This window comes from Capronia coronata, assembly GCF_000585585.1.
Source record: "Capronia coronata CBS 617.96 chromosome Unknown acBCG-supercont1.4, whole genome shotgun sequence".
Taxonomy (NCBI): Eukaryota; Fungi; Ascomycota; class Eurotiomycetes; order Chaetothyriales; family Herpotrichiellaceae; genus Capronia; species Capronia coronata.
In genome coordinates, this window is record NW_006912896.1 from 1,256,539 (window position 1) to 1,280,715 (window position 24,177).

General features: G+C 53.5%; 8 protein-coding genes across 8 annotated transcripts; 5 read left to right on the top strand and 3 right to left on the bottom strand.

The window, feature by feature from the left end:
- Nucleotides 1–2,337: 2,337 nt before the first annotated feature.
- A1O1_05007 (uncharacterized protein) lies at nucleotides 2,338–2,640 on the top strand (the record flags this gene model as incomplete). The annotated part of the gene is made up of 1 exon (XM_007725895.1): nucleotides 2,338–2,640. The coding sequence occupies one exon, from the start codon at nucleotides 2,338–2,340 to the stop codon at nucleotides 2,638–2,640; it is 303 nt and encodes a 100-aa protein (XP_007724085.1).
- Nucleotides 2,641–2,827: 187 nt separating this feature from the next.
- A1O1_05008 (uncharacterized protein) lies at nucleotides 2,828–3,538 on the top strand (the record flags this gene model as incomplete). The annotated part of the gene is made up of 1 exon (XM_007725896.1): nucleotides 2,828–3,538. The coding sequence occupies one exon, from the start codon at nucleotides 2,828–2,830 to the stop codon at nucleotides 3,536–3,538; it is 711 nt and encodes a 236-aa protein (XP_007724086.1).
- A 146-nt stretch (nucleotides 3,539–3,684) lies between these two features.
- A1O1_05009 (uncharacterized protein) lies at nucleotides 3,685–5,721 on the bottom strand (the record flags this gene model as incomplete). Its single annotated transcript, XM_007725897.1, has 7 exons — nucleotides 3,685–3,821; nucleotides 3,880–4,272; nucleotides 4,330–4,457; nucleotides 4,536–4,954; nucleotides 5,032–5,181; nucleotides 5,253–5,375; nucleotides 5,443–5,721. 7 exons carry the CDS (start codon nucleotides 5,719–5,721, stop codon nucleotides 3,685–3,687), a joined length of 1,629 nt encoding a protein of 542 aa, XP_007724087.1.
- An 884-nt stretch (nucleotides 5,722–6,605) lies between these two features.
- A1O1_05010 (uncharacterized protein) lies at nucleotides 6,606–8,929 on the top strand (the record flags this gene model as incomplete). The annotated part of the gene is made up of 9 exons (XM_007725898.1): nucleotides 6,606–6,799; nucleotides 6,873–7,046; nucleotides 7,152–7,185; nucleotides 7,247–7,366; nucleotides 7,439–7,513; nucleotides 7,585–8,108; nucleotides 8,221–8,387; nucleotides 8,473–8,635; nucleotides 8,746–8,929. The coding sequence occupies 9 exons, from the start codon at nucleotides 6,606–6,608 to the stop codon at nucleotides 8,927–8,929; spliced, it is 1,635 nt and encodes a 544-aa protein (XP_007724088.1).
- A 1,726-nt stretch (nucleotides 8,930–10,655) lies between these two features.
- A1O1_05011 (uncharacterized protein) lies at nucleotides 10,656–11,924 on the top strand (the record flags this gene model as incomplete). Its single annotated transcript, XM_007725899.1, has 2 exons — nucleotides 10,656–11,218; nucleotides 11,576–11,924. 2 exons carry the CDS (start codon nucleotides 10,656–10,658, stop codon nucleotides 11,922–11,924), a joined length of 912 nt encoding a protein of 303 aa, XP_007724089.1.
- Nucleotides 11,925–12,780: 856 nt separating this feature from the next.
- Nucleotides 12,781–17,564, bottom strand: A1O1_05012 (uncharacterized protein; the record flags this gene model as incomplete). The annotated part of the gene is made up of 6 exons (XM_007725900.1): nucleotides 12,781–14,039; nucleotides 14,149–14,539; nucleotides 14,610–15,495; nucleotides 15,555–16,505; nucleotides 16,569–16,736; nucleotides 16,792–17,564. 6 exons carry the CDS (start codon nucleotides 17,562–17,564, stop codon nucleotides 12,781–12,783), a joined length of 4,428 nt encoding a protein of 1,475 aa, XP_007724090.1.
- A 1,308-nt stretch (nucleotides 17,565–18,872) lies between these two features.
- Nucleotides 18,873–21,215, bottom strand: A1O1_05013 (uncharacterized protein; the record flags this gene model as incomplete). The annotated part of the gene is made up of 1 exon (XM_007725901.1): nucleotides 18,873–21,215. The coding sequence occupies one exon, from the start codon at nucleotides 21,213–21,215 to the stop codon at nucleotides 18,873–18,875; it is 2,343 nt and encodes a 780-aa protein (XP_007724091.1).
- A 912-nt stretch (nucleotides 21,216–22,127) lies between these two features.
- On the top strand, nucleotides 22,128–23,894 carry A1O1_05014 (uncharacterized protein; the record flags this gene model as incomplete). The annotated part of the gene is made up of 1 exon (XM_007725902.1): nucleotides 22,128–23,894. One exon carries the CDS (start codon nucleotides 22,128–22,130, stop codon nucleotides 23,892–23,894), a length of 1,767 nt encoding a protein of 588 aa, XP_007724092.1.
- Nucleotides 23,895–24,177: the final 283 nt, after the last annotated feature.

The window sequence follows — 24,177 nt, forward strand, 5'->3', positions numbered from 1 at the left end:
GGAATCCCAGATCTGGTCCCTGGCTTGGAGGGATGAGGAAAGTGTCATCTCGGTCCTGGTATTCTGGCCATGGCCAATTACTTCCCCTTTAGCCCCTGTCTGGTATCGTGGTCTCGTTCATGCACCTTGTTTCTCCTCATGCAGAAAGGCGATAGGATCGATTTATACGGGTGCCAGGTGATGTTGCCCTTGATGGATCAGGATCTTGAGACTTGATACACTGAAAACCTCCGTTTAGCAATTGAAACACAGTATTTTAGATCCTTCGCCCGTCGGGTTCATTGCTGGTGATACTCTGCACAGACTCCATCCACATCGTTGCGAGGCTGCATGGATTACTGATTTCATAGGCCTTCTTCCGTGATTCTCTCTGTCTGTATATAGACCATTGGTTCAGTATGTTTAATTGTTTGGTCTGTAGTCGATCGAGCAGACCCCGTAGTATCTCTCGCTGTTCGTTTCAGACGGGCTGCGGCTGAAGCCTAAGCCTAATAAGCCTGACGTGCAAGCAAGATCAGGTACAGTCAGTAATAGGCCACCACTGGCAGGTCGCCTTGTCGCCTTGTGGGCTTAGCTATGCTGGCTGACGGAACTGGATCAACCTTTCCGCCGGTGTCTTCTCTGCATCTGGAGTCTGGACCATTCAAGTTCTCAGCAACTCGGTCACTCCGAGAATGTTAGGCGTCTGTCTTCGTGCCCTACCACCCAGACACGACACAGCACAAAATGCAAGGCAAGGCAGACTCGACGCTGACCTCGCACACTGACGTATTATCTGCCTAAAAAGCTCCCCGACAAAAATATGACATACCTAAGGTAGTACGTATTGATGACCGGGTCGCTGGTCTGTTCAAGTTGATGATGATCATGAAACCTCCGTCAACCCTGAACGATATTCACCGCTGGCGGGTCATAGCATTTCACGATGAGTGCCGCCAGTTCTGCCGCCGAATGTCTCGGGGCACCATACACTGAACCTGTGCAGGGCACCATGTTCGTACCGCACCATATTCGGATAATCCTACGGAGCGAAGGCAAGTTGGTCTATATGCAAACTGTCTCGTCAAGAAAGCCACGATTTTGATTAGCGATAAGAATCCTCCTTATCGATTAGTCGGTGAAGTGCGGTATCACGTGATCTAAGGATGCTTGGCACACGGAAGACAGCTTATCCGAACCGTCTCGCACCTGCCGAATATTCTTCTAGGCGCCTACAGGTAGATAATCTACCTTACTCTTCTTGCTACTCTACATATTACACTCTATAGGGTGGGCGGCTACACTCATATGAGGCGAATCATACTCCTCTTCAAAGTACGGTAGGAGATAGACGCTTCTCACGAACGGTGCCTGGACAACTTCATGATATGGGCCCGAGTAAGGGGCGAGGTGCGGATTGATGCACCCCCTTACAGTACTATGTCTCTGGCCCAGGGTGCCCAGCGATACCCCTCCATGGGGCAAAAGCGGGAGTGATCACAAAGACCGTCAATAGATACGAGGGAGTCCCGGGAATCTCAGCCTGACATACTCACTTAGGGCTGCCCTCAATGGATGGTGGGGACCTTAGGACACCTTTCAACTCTCTGCCGCTTTGCACGAGTGGGTATCGCCGTGTTATACTAGTAGCGCATTCGAGATGCCGATTGCCGCAAACCAGCCGCCAAAGATAAGGATCACGGAACTTGCGAAGATGATGTCTCCCGACGACCAGTCTGGATTCACTTCTCTGCAACCCACTGTCATTCCTCAATCACACAGTTATTGTCGACTAACCTACCCCGGAAACATCGAGGCGTTTTCACGATGTCTTGAGCCTTTGCGGACGAGCTTTCGGACCATGCCCTCTGCAGAACAGCGAGAGTTGCTGTGGCTGGGAACTTTGCACTGACACAGCGGTGATTGGGGACTACTGGCTTCATCCCCCTCTAAACGATGCATCGAACTGGCCCTCGTTTGAGAAACCAGAATGGCTGTAGACGCTGTATGTTTCGCTCCTGGAGTCCAACTGGCCTTCCATTCGTGCTAATCAGCCGACTTGCAGGCCGCAGTCATCGCAAGAAATGCGATGAATCCAAACCCGTCTGCTCAACTTGCAAGAGACTTTCTCTCCCATGTGAGTGGCCAGATATAACTCAACTGGGGGACCGCCGGAAGCTTCCAAGAAGACGCAAATCGGCGACGAGTCGTAGAGACTCATCTTGCTCGGGGTCGGAGGAAATTGACGGTTCCACAACACCAGACTCTGGTGACGACCTCAAGCAGTCATTGATCTGGACGCCCTCCTATTTCCTGCCCTGTGACCGTGAAAGCTCCTTGTTTGGCTATTTTACAACCATGATATCGCCGCTGAATATCCTCGCAAGCTCTCACGATCAATTCAAGGACCCGGCTTTTCTGGGGAGCCTGGCTACACATCGCCCGGTTCTGAAGGATGCCGTGCTGGCCTGCAGCATGATCCACTTGTCCAACTCTCATGATGGATTTCAAATGGAAGCACTGAGGCGCTATAACCGAGCTCTGGCTGGGTTGAGGATGCAAATAGAGGATGGCTCCGTCACCGGTGAAGAAGACTGGATCTTGTTCACGACCATCCTTCTCCATGTATTCGAGGTGAGCGAGCCCATCCGGAAACTGTGACCAGATTCGTGCCTACTGCTGGCTCGATCGAGTTTGCGATCTGCTGCTGATGTTGTTGGTTGTGTAGACCTGTCGGTCTGACTGTACATTTCCCGGGGTGTTCCATCATCTCGCTGGTGCTGCACGGCTCTTGCTACTCAGGCATATCAAGGGCCATGATCAAAAGCTCCATACATTTGATGTGCTCATGGCCGAATCTGTCCTCTTCCACACATCCACTTTGTCCATTTTCTACGACCCCGCAGCCGCCAGTTCTGTGGAGATGTTGACGACAACCATCGAGTCCATTCTCTGCCGGCCTGCCTTCGAAGGGAGTTCACCGGCTACCAACAGTCCAGTGCTTGGGATCCCGCGCAGCATTTATTGGCTGATCCTCGACATCTCAAGGCTGTGTCGCAAGCACCCCAGGACTACAGAAGACATTCGGGAACTGAGAAGACTGGATCGTGGACTTCGGACGTGGGAAAATGCATTACGCGCTTCCAACAGTATGCAGTCAGATGAAACGCATTTCGACGGGATGGCATCCCTCTATATTTACTGCGCCCGTCTACTGTTGACGTGGATCGATGCGGCAGATGAGGCTGTCCCAAGCAACCAAGAGCCGGTGTGGAAATGTCTGCAAGAAGTGATTGCCAATCTTCGCCACACAGATGAGTCGATGGGAGTTGCACGTCGCTTCCTTCTGCGATGGCCCCTTTTGATCTTAGGTCATGCCGTCACCAATGAAGATGAGATAAATCTACTGGAAGAGGTCTTGAAGAACATATGGGAGACATCCAAATGGGGGGACGTAAAAATGACGTGGCAAAAGGTCAAGGGTATGTGGCGCCACCAACATGGCATCAATCTATCGAAACGCCAGAGACTGCATTTACTTCTGCAGACGAGTCTTTGAAAGCCAAGTCGAAGAGCCACGATCTTGGCTGCCTTTATAGTTAAGACACCTTCGGTGCTTACAGGATGTCCGACAAAACAGGGAAGCTTCGGCCGTGTTCCCAAGCATTCTTGTGGTTGAGGGTCATGTCAATCAGCCCGTACCCACTAAAGCACCGCCGACTTCGTTGACCGAGCAAGTGCATCCTCAATGATGCGTGCTGCAGCGATGGTCTCTTCGTCCTGAAAATGCTTGCCGACGACTTGTACGCATATCGGGGCACCAACAGTATCCTCGGCATTGTCTGATGCGTGGTATGTCAGCATTCAAAGAACCAGGAGTACTGATTTGGTGACTCTCACATTTATCAAACTGTACCTTGTCGTGTTCGCTGATGGGCTGGTACGACGCATTCTTCTGATCAATCGCTGGGTCAACAGACAAGCCGACTGGCATGACGAGCGCAGGCATGTCAAGCATGTTCCACAACATCGTGTACGCGCCGTAGTCGACGGTGCCCACCAGGGGTGCAGCACCTGGATACGGTGCAGTGAGGATCACATCGACGCCCCGCTGGGCCATCAAGTCATGGAACTCATCTCGAAGCGCATCTCGCCTGGCGTTGTAGGCCCAGTTCTCCGCCACGCTGATTTCCCGGGCAATGCCCAGCATTCTTTGAGATTGTTCGTTGACTGGCTCACCAGAAGCATTGAGAAGGTCCCATTGAGTTTTTGCGCCATCTGGGAAGAATAGAGCTGTGAATGTATGTTAGTATGTCGACGAGGGGTGGTAGCCATTCGAGACTGGCTCACTCAAAATGATCTCCATCGCCTCGGCAGTCTTATATGGCTCAAAGTCGACCACTTTGACGCCCGCTGCAATGAGCTTCTCCACTGTCGTTTTTAGGGCTCGTTGCATGGGCGGCTGTGGGTTGACAATCCTAAGAATGACAAAAGTCGTATTAGCCAGACCAAAATCAAAAAGATGAGGGATCGATGGAATAGTCCTCGGCGCTCACCCATCATTCCACATCACACCAACGGTGATATCGCTGGATTTCTTCACAGCCTTCCATGGCAGTGGTACCAGACTCAACTCCTTTTCCCAGGGCCTTTGTTCAAGGACCGAACTCATCACGAGGTCGACATCGTCGATACTTCTCGTGAGCGGTCCTATCACACACCTGATTGACTCCTGCCCTTCACCGGGCAGAAACACTCCGCCATACGGCACTCTACAGGCAGTTGGACGGAACCCGTAGCACCCATTGAACGCCGCAGGAAAGCGTATTGAGCCACCGATATCCGTTCCGAAACCGATCGCGGCGCATTTGAAACTGATAGACGCTCCTTCTCCTCCGGAGGAGCCGCCGTTGGCAAGTCGCAGATTGTTGCCATTCTTTGTCCGCCCGCTCAAATTGTTCTCGGTATCGCCGGTCTAGCCCATGTCAGGACGCCATTCAGAGTACCAGATTACGAGCAGATTTCCTGGCTCATGGGTTGAAGAGCGCTTACCATCATCGTCTGAGGCTCATTTGTGCGAAGATGGAACACAGCACCACATGCCTTCAGCAGCCGAACCAGATGCGCATCGTCCGGAGCGATGTTCTCCACCAAGGCCACATAGCTGGCGTGCACCGGTCTCCCCTTGTGAGAAACATGCTCCTATGCAGCTCGTCGATCAGCTCCACGTGGTACAACCTTGTACCAGAGTGCGTGGTGCTGGGGTCACATACCTTTGTGGAGATGGGCACACCGTGCAGAGGTCCTATCACTTTCTTATGTTGTCTATAGTAGTCGTCCAGCGCTCGAGCCTGGGACAACGCATCCTCCATCATGAATTCGGTGGCCATGTTGAGCTAAAAGACGTTGGCGCTACAATTCAGCACAAGCAAAACTCGAGAGCCAGGAGGGAGTCTTCCTCACGAGTTGATGTCCTATCGTCGCCCTCTTCAAGTACGCGATCGTGACTTGCTCTGCCGTCCATTCTCCTGTGCTCATCCTTTTCACCAAACCAGAGGCATCGCTATTCGTAATCTGGATTTCTTCTGGTGTCAAGCGGCCTGACTCCTCCGGCACGCCCATGACGTTCAATCGGGTTGGGGACGGCAGTTCAGACTTCTCCAGCAACCACTTCTTTGGGACGGAACGTGCCAGACGCTCTCTAGCTTTCTCAGCTTTCGATTCCCAGGCTTGGATTGCCATGGCTGCACACGGGTGTCTCTAGAAACAACGAGGTATTTTTGCTCGGAAACGGTAATGAATGCGAGATTTTAATGGAAGAACACACTTCCCGGCCTCTGATGTTCTGCACGAGGTTTATATCAGTGTACCTTCCCGCGCTATCTAACATGGATCCAAATCATGGCCCTTCAACCCACCCGTTTACCCGAGGGGTGGTCGAGAGGAGGTTTTGTCAATCACTCGTTGCGCTTAGCGTCTCGAACCTGGCGCCAGACGGACCATCCTGACAGCCATACCCCATAGGTAATGAGGACTGTATGGTGCTGGAGGCAAGGAGTGAGATACGAGGTCTTGTGGCCAAGCATCTGGTGGCTGGATCTTGGAGGGCTTATCGTCGAACCCTCTTGCTGGCGAATCAAAGTAATTTCCGGCCCTGGGAAAAAGTGGATATACTAACTGAGAAGATATAGAGCGACGTGGAGACATCGGCCTCACAAGGCTTGCTTAGCCCTATCAAAAGGAGTGTGTTCCTGCTTTCATCCAAGCAACCGATAATCGCACGGCCTGTCATCGTTCTTCTTACCTATTTTCTGAGTCTTCTTCCTGGAGTGGAGGGCTGGACTTCTTCGGCCTCCTGAATATCATTGATTGAGTTGCCGTCGAATCATCGAGATTTCCGCCTTATCTGTCATGTCCCTCGCACTTAAGATTGTCTGACTGATGCCGGCCTTGACCACACCTGACGCCGGTCTGCGGACGCTCTCCTGCTAGTCAAGACACTCCGGCAGGCGCTCTATAAAGGAAACAAAGAAACATGGATCTATCATCTGCCAGAGTCCCGATCTGAAGAGCACCCCAGGCAGCTGCACACTTACCACATCCGCCACCAAAGCCTGCCAGTGAATATGGCTGCAGCAACACTCGACGATGTCACCTCCGTGCCGGGCACGACGCACCTCGTCGACCTTCAGGGGACGATGGATGCGCCACATGAGAAACACAAGGATATTGTGCTGGTGCCTGCTCCTTCTCAGGATCCCGAAGATCCTCTGAATTGGACGCCACGCAGAAAGCTACTGCACATGTTCTGCATATTCATGTGAGTCCGGTCATCGGTCTTTGGGTTGTTTGCACCGTTCTGGAGAACCCGGCTCACGACCATCGTTTCCTAGTTACTGCCTCTTTGTGGGAATGGCATCTGCTGCCGTCTATTCGGTGCTGGTCCCTCTTTCCATCGACTCGGGTCTTTCAGTAGCCGATCTCAATGCGGGCACTGGATACATGTTCTTGTTCTTCGGACTGGGCTGTATCGTCTTCCAGCCACTCGCGCTCCAGTATGGCAAGAGGTGAGAATTATACGAGATGTCTTGTTGGCCTTTCTTTGGAGGGCTTTCTGGACGGAACAGAACGAAACGAACCTTGGGCTGACCACACCCGTGTCTGGAATACAGGCCAGTCTTCATCTTTTCCATGTTGGCTACACTTGTAAGTTCCGCCCATCCAATTCCCTCCTGCTGAGTGGATTCTAAGACCTGTGTCTTTCTAGGCAATCCAAGTTTGGTCGGCTTATTGCACGACGAATGGTCAATGGATCGCCAATAAGATCCTACAAGGCTTCGTCGGCTCACCCATCGAATCTCTGTGTGAGATCTCCGTGGCGGATCTGGTAAGTATTCATCCAATGTCTGGGTGGTCTACTAGTATGTCATACAACATGAGTCGCTGATGCTTGATACAGTACTTCACCCATGAGCGCGCCAAGTACATGGCCATGTACGCTTTTTCGTTGACTTCAAGCAACATTCTGGCACCGGTATGTCAAGCCCGGCCATTCTAATATCGAAAGACCATGGACCAATACTAACGTTGCGTCTGTTGTCCAAGATCTTTGCCGGTTTCATCTACGACGGTCAAGGATACAAGTGGGTGCTCTACTGGCCAGCGATCGGCTGTGGCCTTGGAGCTATAATCTTGTTCTTCCTCATGGAAGAGACGAATTATGATCGAGCACCAGTCATAGATTCGACGGCACATGAGCCCCATGGTCACGCAGACAGCACTGCTTCGGCCGAAGCTGTCGGACAAGAGACCAAGCTTCCCGTCTCCACGGACACCGAAACAGAGCATGGTCGAGAAGTCGTTTCCTACCATCGAAAGACGTACTGGGACAAATTGAAGCTCCTGGACAAACCGCGGCCGAACCTGCTTCTGACCATGGCCGCGCGACCTTTCCTGTTTCTATCGCTGCCGGTGGTTGTCTACTGTGGCTTCGGATATGGCGCTGCAATCATGTGGTCCAATCTCATGACCGGCACGTCATCTCTGGTTTTGTCATACCCTCCGTACAGCTTCGAAGCGGATATGGTCGGATTGTTCTCCATCGCGTCCTTGCTCGGGGTTGCCGTCGGGTAGGTTTCTCTGACACCGTCATGATCGGCCCTTGCACATCTGTCCACCTAACATTCTTCCGTTCTGATGTTCCTCGCGATGATTCTCCGCTAACAACAGCCGTCCTTTTAGGTGTCTTTGTGGAGGCCCCATCAGTGACTGGATCGCTTTGAGGCTGGCACGGCGCAACGGAGGGATCCTTGAGGCCGAACATCGGTTGTGGATCTATGTCTATCCAACCGTCATTTTTCCGGCTGCTCTGATTCTTTGGGGTGTGGGCGCTGCTCACCACGTCCATTGTAAGTCCGACTCTGACTCTGACTCTGCCTTGTCTGATGGGTGTGTCACTGTGAATGTGATGAACCATGATTGACTGGCAACTAGGGTTTGGACTCGCCGTTGGCTCCTTCTTGTTCTCAACGGGTGTGGCTGTGACCGTCATCACCATGGTCAGCTATTGTATCGACACGTACAAGGATTTGAGCAGCGAAGCCATGGTCACCATCATTGTCATCCGAAACTCGATGGCTTTTGGCATAGGTTATGCGTGAGTCGAGACCTGAGACCTGAGAGTCGAGACACTTTGTGCATGTCGAATTTTTTTGTTTTGTTCAATTGTTGTTGTTTGGCATACTGACGAAGCCTTTTTGTTGTTAGGATTACGCCCTGGGTAAAACTCGGATATCAAGACGCTTTCATCATCGCGGCTTTCATGTCGATGGCTGCCTGTCTCGTCTTTCTGGTCATGGTGGTTTGGGGGAAACAGATGAGAGTGAAAACCGCTCACTTGTACCGGAAATTCGTCAAAGATGGCGAAACTTTAGGTTTGAGCCATTCGTAGTCGACGGTCGTGGAGACTGGAGACAGAGACATCAGACATCAGACATCAGACATCAGACATCAGACATCAGTCGGGCCTTCACTTGTAATCGAGAACGAGACGAGGAGGATCCGCGATCACCTTTTTATATCTGCCTCCAGGCTGGCTGGCTGGCTCATCATACTATTAGAGGCATCAAGTCAAGTCAAGTCCTTCAAGATCGGAGATCGAAGCTCTAATGGCAGTTCAAACTTCAAACTTCAGACTTCATGCCAGATGCATCCCAGTCTCAGGTGACCCGGTCACCGACTCACCAGGCTCAAGAGCTGTGGTATCATGTTATAGTAGCGTATGTCCGCCGTGAGAAAATGTGGATACATCCGTCTTTTCACGTTCAAGCTTGCTTGTATCTGGTCGCGTGATGTGATCTCGGACGGCTTGGAAGGGGATATTTGTATATTTGTGCAGTAATGCAGTAGTGACACGATGGCCACCCCGGTAGCAACGTCAATCTTGGTTTGAACTTTGATGCAGAGACTGAGCTTCGAGGGGCATGGAGCCATTCCAACTGGGATCGACACTGCATTTGGCACACGCTCCCCGTATGCTATTGATAGTAACTTGAACGGTGGTGGTTGTACGTACTGCAAGGTGCAGTGCAGTGGTTGATAAAAGGGGTTGCGAGCCTTGCCAAGATCGCAGCTGGGGATCAATTACTTATGTACGTCCTAGGAAGTACTACTACTACTACTACTACCCGAATCGAATTTATCATCCAAGCAAACTCTCACCAACTCCTCAACTACAGTCTACAGCCTGTTGGAGTTATGCTGCTATCCACGCTCGAACGTCCCAAACTTTCCCCAATGGTAGGAAACCCGAGCCTTTCTCTAAGGACATTCCGGCTACAAACACGGGAATATCCTAAATCCAGCTGGATGGAAGTGAGCAATGACCGATGTCGAAAACGAAAACGAAAACGCACCTGAACAACGCAGCTAGGTTTACGGTAACCATGCAAACATATATGTAAGCTTCTCCCAAGCTGGCAAGCTTCAGCAATGCATAGCCGGCAGAAGCAGCCCCTGACATAACCCCGATTGAAATGACTGTGTCTTGCGTTACTAATCTTAGGTTGATATTGCATTGGGGTTCAACGACCTCAATTTGTGGATCTATGAATCTCGAAAGACCTACCTCCCGAGGGTCCTGTCAATTCTCGGTCCGACAACTGTCAAGTCTCCATTCTATCGAAGCACAATGATATTTACAATTGCCTTGGGCGCAACCGATGAGAGACTTGTAAGCACCAACGATCAAGATGTTTCAGGTGCAGTGAAGGGCAGGGAGGCCATTTCGCGGATGCTTTTCAGACGAAATTGACCTTGAATAAAGCAAGGCTGACCAATCCAACCTCACATGGCCGGTGGTACTCAAGATTCTTGCCAGTTCTGCATCATCTGGCATTGGCGTGTCTTCAGAATGCAATCCTCCATCTCTCCTTGCAGGCAGAAAACTTGGAGGGAATTCCTCGGGTTTGTGCCGTGACAACCATCAAGGGCGGGTGTTGACATATCAGGAATGTGACCACTTCCATTGTCAAGACATTTGAGCGGCCTACACCTCGATCAACGGTCCTCTTGTTTTGCTTGCTTCATACCAGCTTATTCAATTGACCGAAGTCACTCGTTTCCTGTTTGCGTATTGGCACATCACGTTCGTTCGTTCGTTCATTCATTCATTCAACATGCAGTTTCTGGGTCTTTTCATGTTTGCCTTGGGTGCTGCCGCGCAAAGTATCAGCATTAGCATCAGCTACAGCTACACGGCCACAGTGACAGCCACGGTCATCGAAACGATCACCACATGTCCCTGTCCGACGACGACGACCACACTCTCTTCTTCGATACTACTGCCGGACGGGACCATTACACCTTCTTTTCCTTCGTCGAGTACCGTTGTTACTACCACAACAAGTCTGACTGGTGTTGTGCTTCCAGATAACACCATTGCTGCATCTATCACCACGTCCACGTCGTTTTCATCGGCCACTGCCGGAAGCTACTCGTCTCCATCTGCCCCGGTTTCGAGCATTTCGACCTTCACCACGTCGACCATCTCGACCACATCCAGTACTACTACTACTACCAGCGGTGCCCCGATCGTGACCAACGAAGCTTACATCAACACTATTCTGTTGCACCACAACATCCATCGGACCAATCACTCGGCGAATGCGTTGACTTGGTCTCCGTCTCTGGCTGATACAGCTCGTGTGCTTGCCCAGACCTGTGTGTATGGCCATGTAACGTAAGCCCGATCCAAAGCCTGTCTGCGTTTTGCCCAGTTCCTTTCTTTTCGCCGATTAGCTATGCTATACTACCATCTTCTTCTGTATCTTGGTTTCTCCATGATTCGGTGAACAGCCCATCTTCTTCAACCTTCAGTATTCGAGCACAGTTTGTCTTCAGATCTATATCACTGGATCGATCCACTCCTAATCCCTGTATACCAACCGCCTCGTTCTGTCCCGGTCACTTGATCCAGTCCCTCTCCTTGAACAGCCTCTGGCAACCTCTGGCACGTTCTGGCACGCTCTGACCACCTCTGGCACCCTATATTGTTCCACAGTTGTGTTGCTGTCTCAATTCACTGACTCTCAACCAGAAACATCAACGGCGGCGGCTACGGCCAGAACATCGGCGCCGGATATCCCGCAACACCTCTCGGAATGGGCAACTTCGTCACCGAGGGCCTGTATAACGGCGAAGTCAACAACTACGTCTCCTACGGCAGCGAGCCGGACCTCAGCCAGCTCGACTACTGGGGCCACTTCACCCAGATTGTCTGGAAAAGTACCTCCTCGGTCGGCTGCTATACCGCCGACTGTACGGCCTCGGGGTTGGGCGCTGTCGACGGCAGTGTGCCGCCATATTTCACTGTCTGCAATTATGCGCCGCCTGGTATGTGTTGCGAGAATATCTATATGTCGGATTCTGTTGGAGATATCTCATAAGTGGACTTGTTCTTGTTCTTGTTCTGATGTTGCGCGCTAACTGGGCTCGGTGTGTCATGCAGGGAACTATGTTGGAGCGTTCGCGCCTAATATTGGCGTCTTGATCGGGTTGCCGACCGTTCATGCCAACTATGGTCTGTCTTCGTGAGCTATAGGGGAGGTTTTGCGGTCTGGAGAACGGAGAACGTGGGAGGAAGCGGCTCTGTCCTTACGGACGGACTTTGTGGGCTGGGAAGAGGAAGCGATGGGATGAGAGCCATAATGCAGACAGACGAACGAGACAGGAGGCAGGCTAGCCATGCTGTGCTGTTACACGATAGCGAAGAATGTCAAAGACGTGTGCTTTTCGTTGTGTGGTGGCTGCTATCGAGGGCTCGGGGGGTTCGCTGGCTCCTGGCTCGTGGAGAAGGTACCCCTTTTACACTTCGCAGATACTCAATATATTGGTGGACGAAAAGGGGCATCATGATACGTGGTCTTGACTCTTGACACAGTTTCCATGCATCTGCTTATAAGTTGTAATTGCCCGCCGCCAGCGACTCCCAAACCTCTGCTATTCCCTTTGAAAAGCCCTCGAGCATACTTCCGCTGGGACCTTGCACCACTCCAGTCTCCGTTATGCGTGTTGACACGCTCGATCAGCCGTTCCTGCAGGATTTGTACCTGAGGCTGTGCCATCCCGGAAATTCGAGCATGTATGGTGAGTGAGAAGACGAATTGATTATATTCTCTATGATGAAAGTCGAACTGCCCTTGCCAGAGTCTGAAGACGAAAGGGATGTCGACAAAAGGCATTAACCGACTTGTGTGTGCCCTCTGCTTGGGAGGTCTCCGGAGCCCGGCCGAATCCACTCACTCAGAGGATTCTCTTCCCCTTGGGCATCCTGGCCACCCAGTACAGCAACATGGCCGCAGCAATGTTGAACACCACATAGACCCACATGATGGCGAAGTCGCGCCAGCGCGTGCTATAATCTACATGAAGAACAGACAGATATGCGTTCGTCTCCTTGATCTTGCAGTAGTGGCAGTCGCTCGTGGCGTTGCCGTCCAGCAGGTAGCCGCCCGCGTCGGCGATGTACTGGCGCATATAATCGGCGCACGTCTGGCCGCTGGGCGGGTCGAGCGTGGTGAACTCGTTCTCCGCACAGGTCACATGGACATTGGCGAGACCGGTGGACAAGACGGCGGACACAAAGTACGACAACGGCGATGCGCGGTACAGGAAGATCCAGAAGCCCGGCATCTGGTCGGGCGAAGCCAGAACGCCGCAGAAGAAGAAGGCTAGCACGAACAGAAAGTTGGCCAGATTGCCTGCGGCGTCGGTCGACGACACGAACGAGATGCACAGGTGCGCAAAGGTCGACCCCCAGACCAAAAACACCAGGAACAGCAGCCACATGAGGATGCCGCGCTCGACGCTTTGGTCGGCCGCCGCGGCGTTCTTGTAGAAGCCCACGGGGAAGTAGACGAGGGCCCACATGAGCAATGAGGCGATGGTGCAGTAGGGCATCTCGGAGAGGATCTGGGCCATCATGAAGACTTTCCAGCTGTACGTTTTCGCCGGTCGCTCGCGCACTTCGTACAGAGCGCGCTGGGTCATGAAGTGCGGAAGTTGTTGGTCGACCAGTTGGCCCACGATGCTCATGAGCTCGAAGATCGCAAACATCTGGTTCTGCATCCCCTGGATGCTGATCGGCGAGTCGAGGAAGACTAGGCCAATAAAGAGACTCGTGGCTCCACAGAGCGCCATCTTAGAGTATATGTACGAGGGTGTCCGCCAGCCCTGCTGGAAGACGCGCTTCGTCACGACCCAGAACTGCGTCGACAGCGGAACCGCGAATTCGTCGTGCTGCATCCCGTCGCTTTCTTGTGCCGAGGTCGATTGGCCAACTTCGGAGCTCTGGTGTCGGAGGCGAGCTAGCTCGGCTTTAACTTGCACGAACTCGGGGCTGGAGCGCCAGATCTCGTGCCAGTCGACCCCGGACGAGCTGCCCGGGCTGGCACCGATGGTTTCGAGCATCCATTCGGCTGGATTGGCACTCGCCGGGCAACTCTGAGCACCGTTGCGTTCGAAATATTCGACAAGGGTGTTGGAATTGTCGCCGGTGTCACCTGTGGCACCGTTAGTATGGACACTTATCCCAAAGGTCTTAGGTCACGTCTGGTCCACGGATGGAACGCTCAGGGTGAAGGGGAAGGGGTGGCAAATGCGGGTACTGACCGAAATAAACCGTCCTGCCTCCATTGGCAAGCAAGAGCAGGCGATCGAAGCGCTGGAACAGCATCGCCGAAGGTTGGTGTATAGTACAGAGGATCGACTGGCCCGCTTGAGATAGCTTTTCAAGCAAGTCTAGGACAGCCCAACTGGTTTGGGAGTCTAGACCGGACGTCGGTTCGTCTATAAAGAGGAGTAGCGGTGGCTTCGCAGCTAGTTCGACGCCAATGGTCAGGCGTTTGCGTTGCTCAACGTTAAGACCTTCGCCGAGGACACCAACGATGGCGTCAGCGTAATCCTCCATGTCGAGCAGTCGTATAACTTCGTCCACGTGCGCGAGCTTTTCGACCTTGGGCACGTGGTGCGGCTGGCGGAGAAGGGCTGAGAAGTTCAAAGCCTGTCGATATAATTCGAGGTCAGTGAACCGGTTGGCTGAGAAGATTTCTCCGATGCGAAGTTGAACACACCTCACGAACAGTACTCGTCTCAAGATGCAAGTCCTGCTGCTGTGCATAACCGGTCTTGCGCTGAAAGCTCTCGTCACGAAGCCTCCCATCGACTAGTATCTCACCAGTCAGGACACCGACACCGATGCGGCGGTCAGCTAGACAATCCAGCAATGTGGTCTTGCCAGCACCCGAGACACCCATAAGTGCCGTTAGCGTACCAGGCTTTACCCAGCCGTCGACGTTATCCAGGATACGCCGCAACTCCTTCTTGATTTTGATATCATAACACACGTTATTCCAATGGAACACATTCGTCGATACCTGGATGCCCTGTTTCTCCTGACTGGGCTCATACCCACCGCGTTTCTCCAAGATTGTCGTGACGGGCCCGGACACCGGGCGAGCTTCGAGGTCCCCGGCGCCCTTGTTGGCATATTTGGGCATATGGCCCCGACGAAACACGAGGATCTCACCCTTGGACTTCTTGGCTGAGACGTACTCGCTGGCAAGGAAGTACATCAAGTGATTGAAGAGAGTCATGGCGATGATGATCCCCACGTTTCGCCACTTGTGAGAGTGTTGGTAGCTATACGCCGAGTTGATGTACGTGTCGCCATTGACATACATATGACCTGGCACGGCACCCACGGCGTCGCACGCCACATTCACGGTCCCAGGCGTCCCGTACGAGGGGAGATAGGACGAGCAAGTGAAGTTGCGGGCGTGGTACTCGTTAACCATGATCGCCTCATAGCCGTAAGCTACCGGGTTGACGTAATTGATCCAGCGGCACCAAGGAAGCATATAGTTGACGGGGACCACAAAGCCGGTGAAGATAAGCAGGGCAAGCATGAGGATGGAGGCGGGAACCATGGCTTGTCCTTCGGTACGGGACAGCGCGCCGCTGGGAACAGGTGTCAGCAGCGGTACCAATTTTCCACGCAATCAATCGAGCTGACTTACATAAATCTGAAGATGCCAGACATGGCCAGTACAATCAGAAAGACCACCATCAAGTAGAAAAAGAAGTTGCCCGGATGTCGATTTAAGTTGGTCATAAAGTAGAAGACCAGGTTGAACGAAATACAACTCGTGATCTTGACCGGCAAATCCACCAGGACAGAGGCATACGACTCAGCCGAGGGGTGGTAGAACGCGTAGCGGGTCTGCTTCTCCACGATGGGCCGCTGGGCGTATAGCGTCATAACCTCCAAGATCGATGCAAAGGCATTGAACAAGATCGCCATAAACAGCACCACCGCGCGCCCGTAAAACGATGCCGTGGTCTGCTGCAGGTTGAAGAACAGCGACGACATGATGAGCGCCAGCATAACGTTCCCAAACATGACCCACAAAGTCGGGCCAGGATCCGCCCAGAACCGCCGCCAACCGCGCCACATGCATAGCTGCACCTGTTGCATGTACGTCAGGGTATAGGGTGAGTTGAGTCGCTGACCTTTGGCCTGGTGCGCTGCTTTGAGCTGGCGGTAGGCCAGAGCGTCGGGACCGCCGACGGGGTGCTGCTCCTTATACTCCTCGATCTCAGCCTGGAGGGCCTTGTACTCAGCACTCGATCGCCAGGCGGCGGCAAACTCGTCGGCCGTACGTGGTGGGTGGCATCCCGGGCGGGAGACGCGCTCGGCAGGAAATGTCATGGAGGTGAGGAAGTCGGGCGTGGTTTGCCGCGGAGGGCACGCAAAGCCTAGACGCTCGAAGTACGCTTTGGCCTGGGAGGCTGGACCGAAGTAGATCTGACGACCTTGATAAAGGACCGTGGCCTTGTCGAAAAGATCGTAGGCGCTCTGGGGGGCTTGATACATGGAGACGGCGCAGGTCTGGTGAAAGAGCTCGGACTGGAGGCGTAGCGTCTTGCAAAATTCCACTGCATTGGCTGCATCCAGACCCCGAGTCGAGCTTGCAAGATCGACAGTCAGTATACAACTGTTGATATGACACGAGATTTTAATGACCACTTACTTGTCCCAGCATTGGAAGGGGGCGTTTGACAGTGTAGCTTCGGCAATTGTGACACGCTTGCGCTCTCCTCCGGAGACGCCTCGGATATACTCATCTCCCACCTTGGTGTGAGCAGTGTGACTGATGCCATACATGGCCATGACAACATCACGAAGATGCTTGCAGTACCTGAATGCCATCTTCGTCAGTGGGTCTTGGCTCCAGGGCATTTGCAGTAACTTACTGATCGCGCGATATGCCCTCCGGCAGCTCCTTCTGGCAACGGGCCATTGAAGCAAAAGACAATGTCTCGCCCACCGTCAAGTTTGGGAAATGGACGTCGGCCTCAGCAGTGTAGATGGCGTCGCCCCGGTGCGCAGTGTGCATTTCCTTGTCCGAGATGCCCTGATAGTTGAAGTAGCTGTTCTCGCCGACGTGAAGGCCGTTGCGATCACCAGAGATGGTCTTCAGGAACGTCGAGCAGCCCGAGCCCGGCGGGCCCAAAACCACACACATCTCGCCAGGGCGGAGTATCCCATCGAACTGGTGCAAAACATCGAGGCGCGTGCGGCCTGACATGCTGGAGCCGGGCATGAGCTGGCGCGCAATGATACCCGGTAACGCCAGCCAGATGTTTGTCACATCTTTCTGGAAGTCAGCGGCCGTCCCGTATCCGAAGACGTTCAGGTTCTGAAAGCACAAGCCCGTACGGCGGAAGTCCAGGCCGCTCTCTCTCGCGACCTTGGCGACGTTCTGGGCCCAGGCCCGCGCGTTGAACTTGTTGCCCGATGGGTTGAGGGGCGATTCTGGATTGTCGCTGCCGAAAATGGGCTTGCCGTCCAAGTCGATGGCATCGGCGCTGCTGCGCGAGAGCTGCTTGGCGAGCTCTTGCACGGTGGAGTGCCGTGAGTCCATCGATGGGGGTTTGATACCGTCGCCGTCACGGGTAGAAACTGCGCTCTCGCCTAGTCGAGTCTGTGGGTCGGACACCTGGCCCAGAGCTGAAGCCGTCGCCATGCCTTGACCCCAGTGTCCCAAATACTAAAGTGTTCGGTGACTTCCGATGTCAATCTGCGATCTTGGAAACCGAAAAGCACCCGGTTTTTTTACATCGTGGCGCATTCCGACCTGCTCAAATCCAAAGATGAATTAAATAGTCCAAGCTGGTCCGGTGGAGGTATCAGCCATCGTTGGCCGAGGACCAGGACCATCACCGCCACGGCCGAGAGGCGGTGATGGTTCCAAGACAGTTTCTTTGTTAAGTCCGTCGACATCGGACAATTGACCTTCCAAGTTGAGTGCAACGCGTTCGGGCGAGGCGGAGATATTTGGAAGTAACATGTTATAATGATTTCCGCCAGGAACTAGCTCGACTGCCGCCGGACGGAGATGTTCTCGACCCATGGCATATAGGCCAAACCCCGAGGGCGACGGAGACAACAAGGGGCCGCATGAGAAATGTCCCTTGAGTTCTCGGCCGTAAGGCATGCCATGCCATATGCAATACAAAACTCGCAGACAGGGCAGGTGGAATGTGCTACTCCTGGAAATTGGCAATAGTCGATCAGCATTGCGGGCTTGATGTATACTACCTTTGGGTGTGGTTGGGTGTATTGGAAACTCATATGTGAAGGGAATTTGCCGATCAGAGTTGTGGTATCTCGGCCGAACATGGTGACTACCTTATGTCCGAGGACGATACTAGCGTATACCTGGGGGTTTACCTCGGGGTACCGTACCTAGAGGTAAAAGTCCTCCGTATTGTAGCCTTGTGTATTGATCGATTCTTCCATACTCGGGCTTAGTACCTACCTTCCAGCAGTATGGGCTTCCACTTGAAGTCCTAATAGAATTAGAGCGCCTAGACTGCGTGGCGCCCTGAGGTCGGTTTAAGGTTTTATTGTGTAGTTATAGTAGTCCTAAAGACGAGACTAGTAGGTGCTTAACTTGAAGTTGGATGCTACTAGTAGTACTACTAAGTACCTATAGTACTAGTATGCAGGCCGCAGACACGCCGCCCATCAATTCTTGAGAGGTGCATCTTTCAAGAGCTAGAACTTTTGCGAGCTATTCTGTTTACTAGGAGACGGTGGATCTGTTTTTGTTCTGCGCTCTACCATGTTGTCAACAACTCCATGTGACGGTTCCAAGATTCAAATTTCCGCCGGATGAAACCGTATACAACATGCAATAGGTTCAAGCCCGTGGCTGTATGGCGGAATCACCCAAAGCTTTGTGAGATCCAGTTGGAGTGCAACGTGCAGTGGCATGACCAGCGGGGAAGTCTGGACCCCTACTAGTAGAACGAGACCACTACCACATACGCTAGGAAAAGCCAGCATTGGGCAAGAAAGACTCCCAATCCCAATCCATACCATAATCCTCAAACCCCATGCTGCCAGGTGTTGCGCCGTCCATGCCCTCCACAGCACCAACAAATTCCGACTCCTCGACGGGCAAGCTGGCTTCGGCCCTTGCACTCAAAATCTCATGGCAGAACCGCAGGCTCTCCGTCGCACTCCTCGCGATGGGCAACTTGATGTCGACGCCTGCCTCGACTGCCTCGACCTGCGCCAGACTCATGCTCAGAAACATGTGGCTCTTGACGTTCGTCTCACCATGCCGGATCCGCTCCTCCGACAGGGCGATGAGATCGCGCACCGCGCCCTTGATCAGCTCGCGATGCTGCGGAGCGCGGTGCAGTGTGCCGTTCTGCTGCTGCGCGCCGACGTGCGCGAGAAGCTCGAGGCTGATGGCGGTGATGGCGCAGCGGAGACCCTCACGGAACAGCCCGCCGCCCGTGGCCATCAGCCGGGAGAAGGTGCCGTCCGGGTCGGGCTCCGGCGAGATGAGGGCGAGGGCAGCGTCGAGGCTGAGCTTGAGGGAGTAGTGGAACAGCGGATTGGACCGCGCCTGGTTGCTGAAGAAGTAGTGCAGAGGGATCATGAATCGGCGGACGAGATAGTCAAGGAGGCTGCGGTGGAAGGGTGTCGGGCATGGCATGGCCTCCTGGTCGTGGTTCATGGTGTGACTCGGACCCTGGTCCTGGTCCTTGGCCTTCATCATGCCTAGGCTACTGCATTTCTGCAGTGCTTCGGTCAATTCGGAGCTGATGGCAAGCACGCCCGAGTAGGATGGCTCAGAGTGTGGACCGTTGAGAAGCTGGACGATGCGGAGACGGACTGGGAGCGAGTCGAGCAGCGCGAGCTGGGTGGAGGTCGTAGTGAAGGTAGTCCTGGGGTGAGGCATGATTTCCAGGGTGGACTCGTCCATCTCATCATCATTGACATTGGAAGGTGGCTCGGTGTCGAACTCGTCGAAGGAGATCCTGGGTGGCATCCACGCGTCCAGAGAAGCCTGCACGACTAGGTCGAGAATGGTGGCCCAGAGTCTGCGACGGAGTTCAGACTGCAACAACGGAACGGATGGGAGATGTTTAGGGTCTCGATGGAGGCCTATCTGCATAGCCCTGTGAATGAGCGACCCCATCGATATCCACACCAAGTCCCCGCCGACGGAGAAGATCTGTCTCGCTATGATGCTCAAACAGTAAATCTGGAGCCCGCCAATGTCCAGGCGGTCCTTCTCCAATGGGCCCGCCAGCCAGGCTTCGGCAGCATATATCCATGGCCGAACCATTTCCATATTCCGAAGTGCCGTGTTGCTGTCTCCATGGTCGTACAAACTTGACCCTATGGCAATGACGAGGAGGACCTTGAAGCGAAGTTGATTTGTGACAGCCTCAGGATGGTCCCAATATCTCTGATAGTCGGCCCAAAAGGTAGGGACGTGAAGGATACGATGTGTTGACTCAAAGCATTGAAAGTAGAGTTTGGCCATGGCATCAGCCACCGCGCGGGAGGAAGGGACGAGATGAAGGCGGAATCCCGGATCAGGGGACACCGGTGGAAGGTCTCTGCTTGGCCGGTCCATCTTGAGCCTCCTGGCTATATTCTTGCACTTGAGCATCAACTCACCCGCCTCGGCATACTGGGCCGCGATTTCGGGTTCATGGGCTGGAAACTTCTGGCTCTCTTTGCCCACAATGGCACTGTAGCATGAGATGATAGCAGCAAAGTCCGGGGCTTCTCCCATCCGCCCATTCCTGCCAAGATCCCTTGGCTTGTTCAAGACGACCTGCCATTCTGGCGGCCGGACCTGAAAACGCGAATGAGCATTGCGTGCAAGAGAATCCTCCCAGCTAGTCTGCGACCGAGTCGGAAGAGAGCTAGCTAGGCTGTCGACACTGTCGCCGGTCCGGCCCATGGTCGAGCTGGAGTTCTCTAGTCTTTGCACTCGTTGCAGGAGATCACTGAGACGGCTATCGGAGGCTGCCAGAGAGTCTGGGTCAATGGAGCGGTGCGGCAAAGACGACGATGGATATCGCATGCCGCTACAAGTTAACGAATCAGGGTTCATCACGCTTGTGCTACTTTGAGCTGTCGTTGCCGTTGCCGTTGGCGTCTCGGCTATTTCCGTTGCGGTTGCTCCAGTGGCCCATGGCCTGGGTGGGTGGCCACCACGAGGGCCTTGATGGTCGAGGATAGATCCTTTGCTCCTGATTGTGGTATGTGTGGTGGAAGCTGCAGACTGAGCAGGCTGTTCAAGTTGTTCGTCGGACTGTGTGCGTGTCTGAGCACTAATCATTCCAGCGCTCCGGACAGGCATAAAAGCACTGGCAGAGTCGCGGGAGTTAGATGACGGCGTCGACGCGGGTGGACTCGCAGTCGAAGTCGGTGGAAGCCCATATTGGCCCGGAGCGAGCTGACCAGCAGGGCAGACAACGGGATCTGTGCCAATAACGGACACGGGCTCGTTGACATGGCCGTAGGGCGTGAACACACACTGCGTCTTGTGACGGACACAGTGTGTGCAGGGCTGTTTGCGGTCGCACCCGATCTTTCGGCGGCGGCACTCCCAGCACGCGAGCGCCGGTCTCCGTCGCCGTTGTGGCTGCGGCTTATCCATCAAATGAGACAAACAACTGCTCGAGAATTGGTGTTACAAGTTGGGTAGTAGGAAGTAAGAAGGCTTGATGCAGAGGGTAATGGTTTGGGAGGGGGCATCGGCCGTACCATCCTGTATGATCTCGGTACTAGGCAGACGGGAAGACGGATTAGACGGCGTTGGAAAAGAGCAACAGTGTAGAGAGGGAGGGACAAAAAGCAGTAGCCAGCCTCGCCAGTAGTGGATAGATAGATATATGCGCAAGTTGACCTTTGTAGGGGGACAATAGAGAGGGACTGGAGTGCAGTGGGATACCTACTCTGTAGGTAGTAGTAGTACGTACTGACGGACCACAGCCTGATGCTCGGCCGTCAGCCTGAAAAGGCCGGAGGTTTATCTCCGAGACGCTAGTAAACTTTACACCTACTCGGCCGAATGGCCTTTAGTAATTACTAGACCTAGGTAGGTTAGTAGGTAAGGGCTAAGGATCGAAGGTGCTGATCATTTGCAGCCTTTCATTTATCGCACTTGTCTACACTTCCATTCCTCGCCGACTGGTCTCGGCTTCTGCGCAGAGTCCTCTATTCTACTCGCTGCATACGGTGAGGCTCGACAAGATAATCCTCTTTCAATATGGCTGCCGCTGCGAAGCCAACCAAGAACCAGCTTCGGCGGGCGAAGAAGAAGGCTCAGAAGCACCAGGTACGTCTTTACCCTTCAGCGCCTCCCTCACAAACTTATCTCGTGCAGCCAAATGCAGAGCAAAGCCCAGACGCCACCGTCAAAGCCGAGTCGGAAGAGCCCACCCCTGCGCCGACAGCCCACGATGAAAAAGTCAAGTCGGAAGAAGGTGCCCGGGGTGGAACCCCCGTCACGGATCCGCTCATAGTCGACGAAGACAACCCCCTCTACGATCTCTACAAGGATGTGCTGGAAAGGTTCGGGGACCCCGATAAAGAGGACCCGTCCTTGAAAGAACCCGACAAACCTGAAGTGTATTATGATGACGATGACGAGATTCCCGATGAAGAAGAGGAGACCGCAGCACCCAAGATGTCGAAGAAAAAACGTAAAGAGATGACACAATTGTCGGTTGCCGAACTCAAAGCTCTCGTCAAAAAACCCGAGTTGGTCGAATGGACCGACACGACAGCACCCGATCCAAAGTTGGTGGTTCATCTAAAATCATACCACAACGTTGTTCCCGTGCCGTCCCACTGGTCGCTGAAGCGAGAATATTTGTCTTCGAAACGCGGGATCGAAAAGCCACCTTTTGCCCTGCCCAAGTTTATTCAAGAAACCGGTATTGCAGAGATGCGGGATGCCGCTTTGGAAAAACAGGACCAGGCCAGCTTGAAGCAGAAACAGCGAGAGCGAGTGCAAGGGAAGCTGGGCAAGCTTGATATTGATTACCAGAAACTTTACGAGGCATTCTTCCGGTTCCAGACCAAGCCGGAACTGACGAGGTTTGGCGAGGTGTACTACGAAGGCAAAGAATTTGAAACCAACCTGCGACATCTGAGACCCGGCGAACTATCCGACGAATTGAAAGAAGCCCTCAATATGCCACCCGGTGCTCCTCCGCCGTGGCTCATCAACATGCAAAGATATGGTCCTCCGCCGTCGTATCCTGCCCTGAAAGTTCCTGGTGTGAATGCGCCCCCTCCGCCTGGTGCCAGTTGGGGTTTTGCTCCTGGACAGTGGGGCAAGCCGCCGGTGGATGAAGCGACAAACAGACCTCTATATGGCGGTGACATTTTTGGCGTGCTGCAACCACAACAGAACACTCAACAGGGTGAGCCTGTGGAGAAGGACTTGTGGGGTGAACTGCAAGAGCAAGAAGAGGAAGAAGAAGAGGACGACGAGGAAGATGAAGAAGAGGAGGACGACGACGAAGAAGAAGGTGGCACCGGTATCGAGTCCTCGGCTGGTCTGCAGACCCCAAGTGGTACGGCCTCTGCTGTGCCTACAGAAATTGGAGGGACTGAGACAGTCTCGGAATTCGACCTTCGCAAACGCCGCGGCACAGAGACAGAAGAATCGTCTCACCCCAAATCTGCGTATCACGTCATCCCTGAACGCCAAACGCGTGTCGAAGGCTTCTTTGGCGGCGACCGGGTATACGACTTGAAATCGGCCCAACAGAACAATGTCCCCGTTCTCGGACAAGAGGATACTCGGAAGCGGAAGAAGCCCGGTGATGTGGATGTGTCTATCGATCCAGATACTCTGGCCGCCCGCGACGGTATGGACAAGGAAGAGCTACGCCGTGCATATGAACAACAACGCAAGGCGGAGCAGAATCCCCAGTGGGACTTCCAGGAAGACTTGTCGGAAATGATTGCCTCCGAATCGAGGAAGAGGCAGAAACGTGATGAAGAGAGGAGGAGCAAGCGGTGATGGGAACGCACGCAGGCAAGCGAGAAGACTTTATGGAAACCACAGAGAAGGCATGATACCCGGCATGGATTTGGTTGCTGGACTGGTAATGGGAGAACAGCATTTTTAAATCTCAAGTATGGGCATGAGATTGCGGCCACGACTGAGAACAACAAGTCTTGACCCATCCATGATTATATCCCAAAATACCCAAGTACTTAGGTACCTCTTATACAGAGTACTTATTGTAGTAGAATTGCCCGGTCCTTCTGTCCGCAGCCTTGTCCGGGGTTGGCTTGGCATA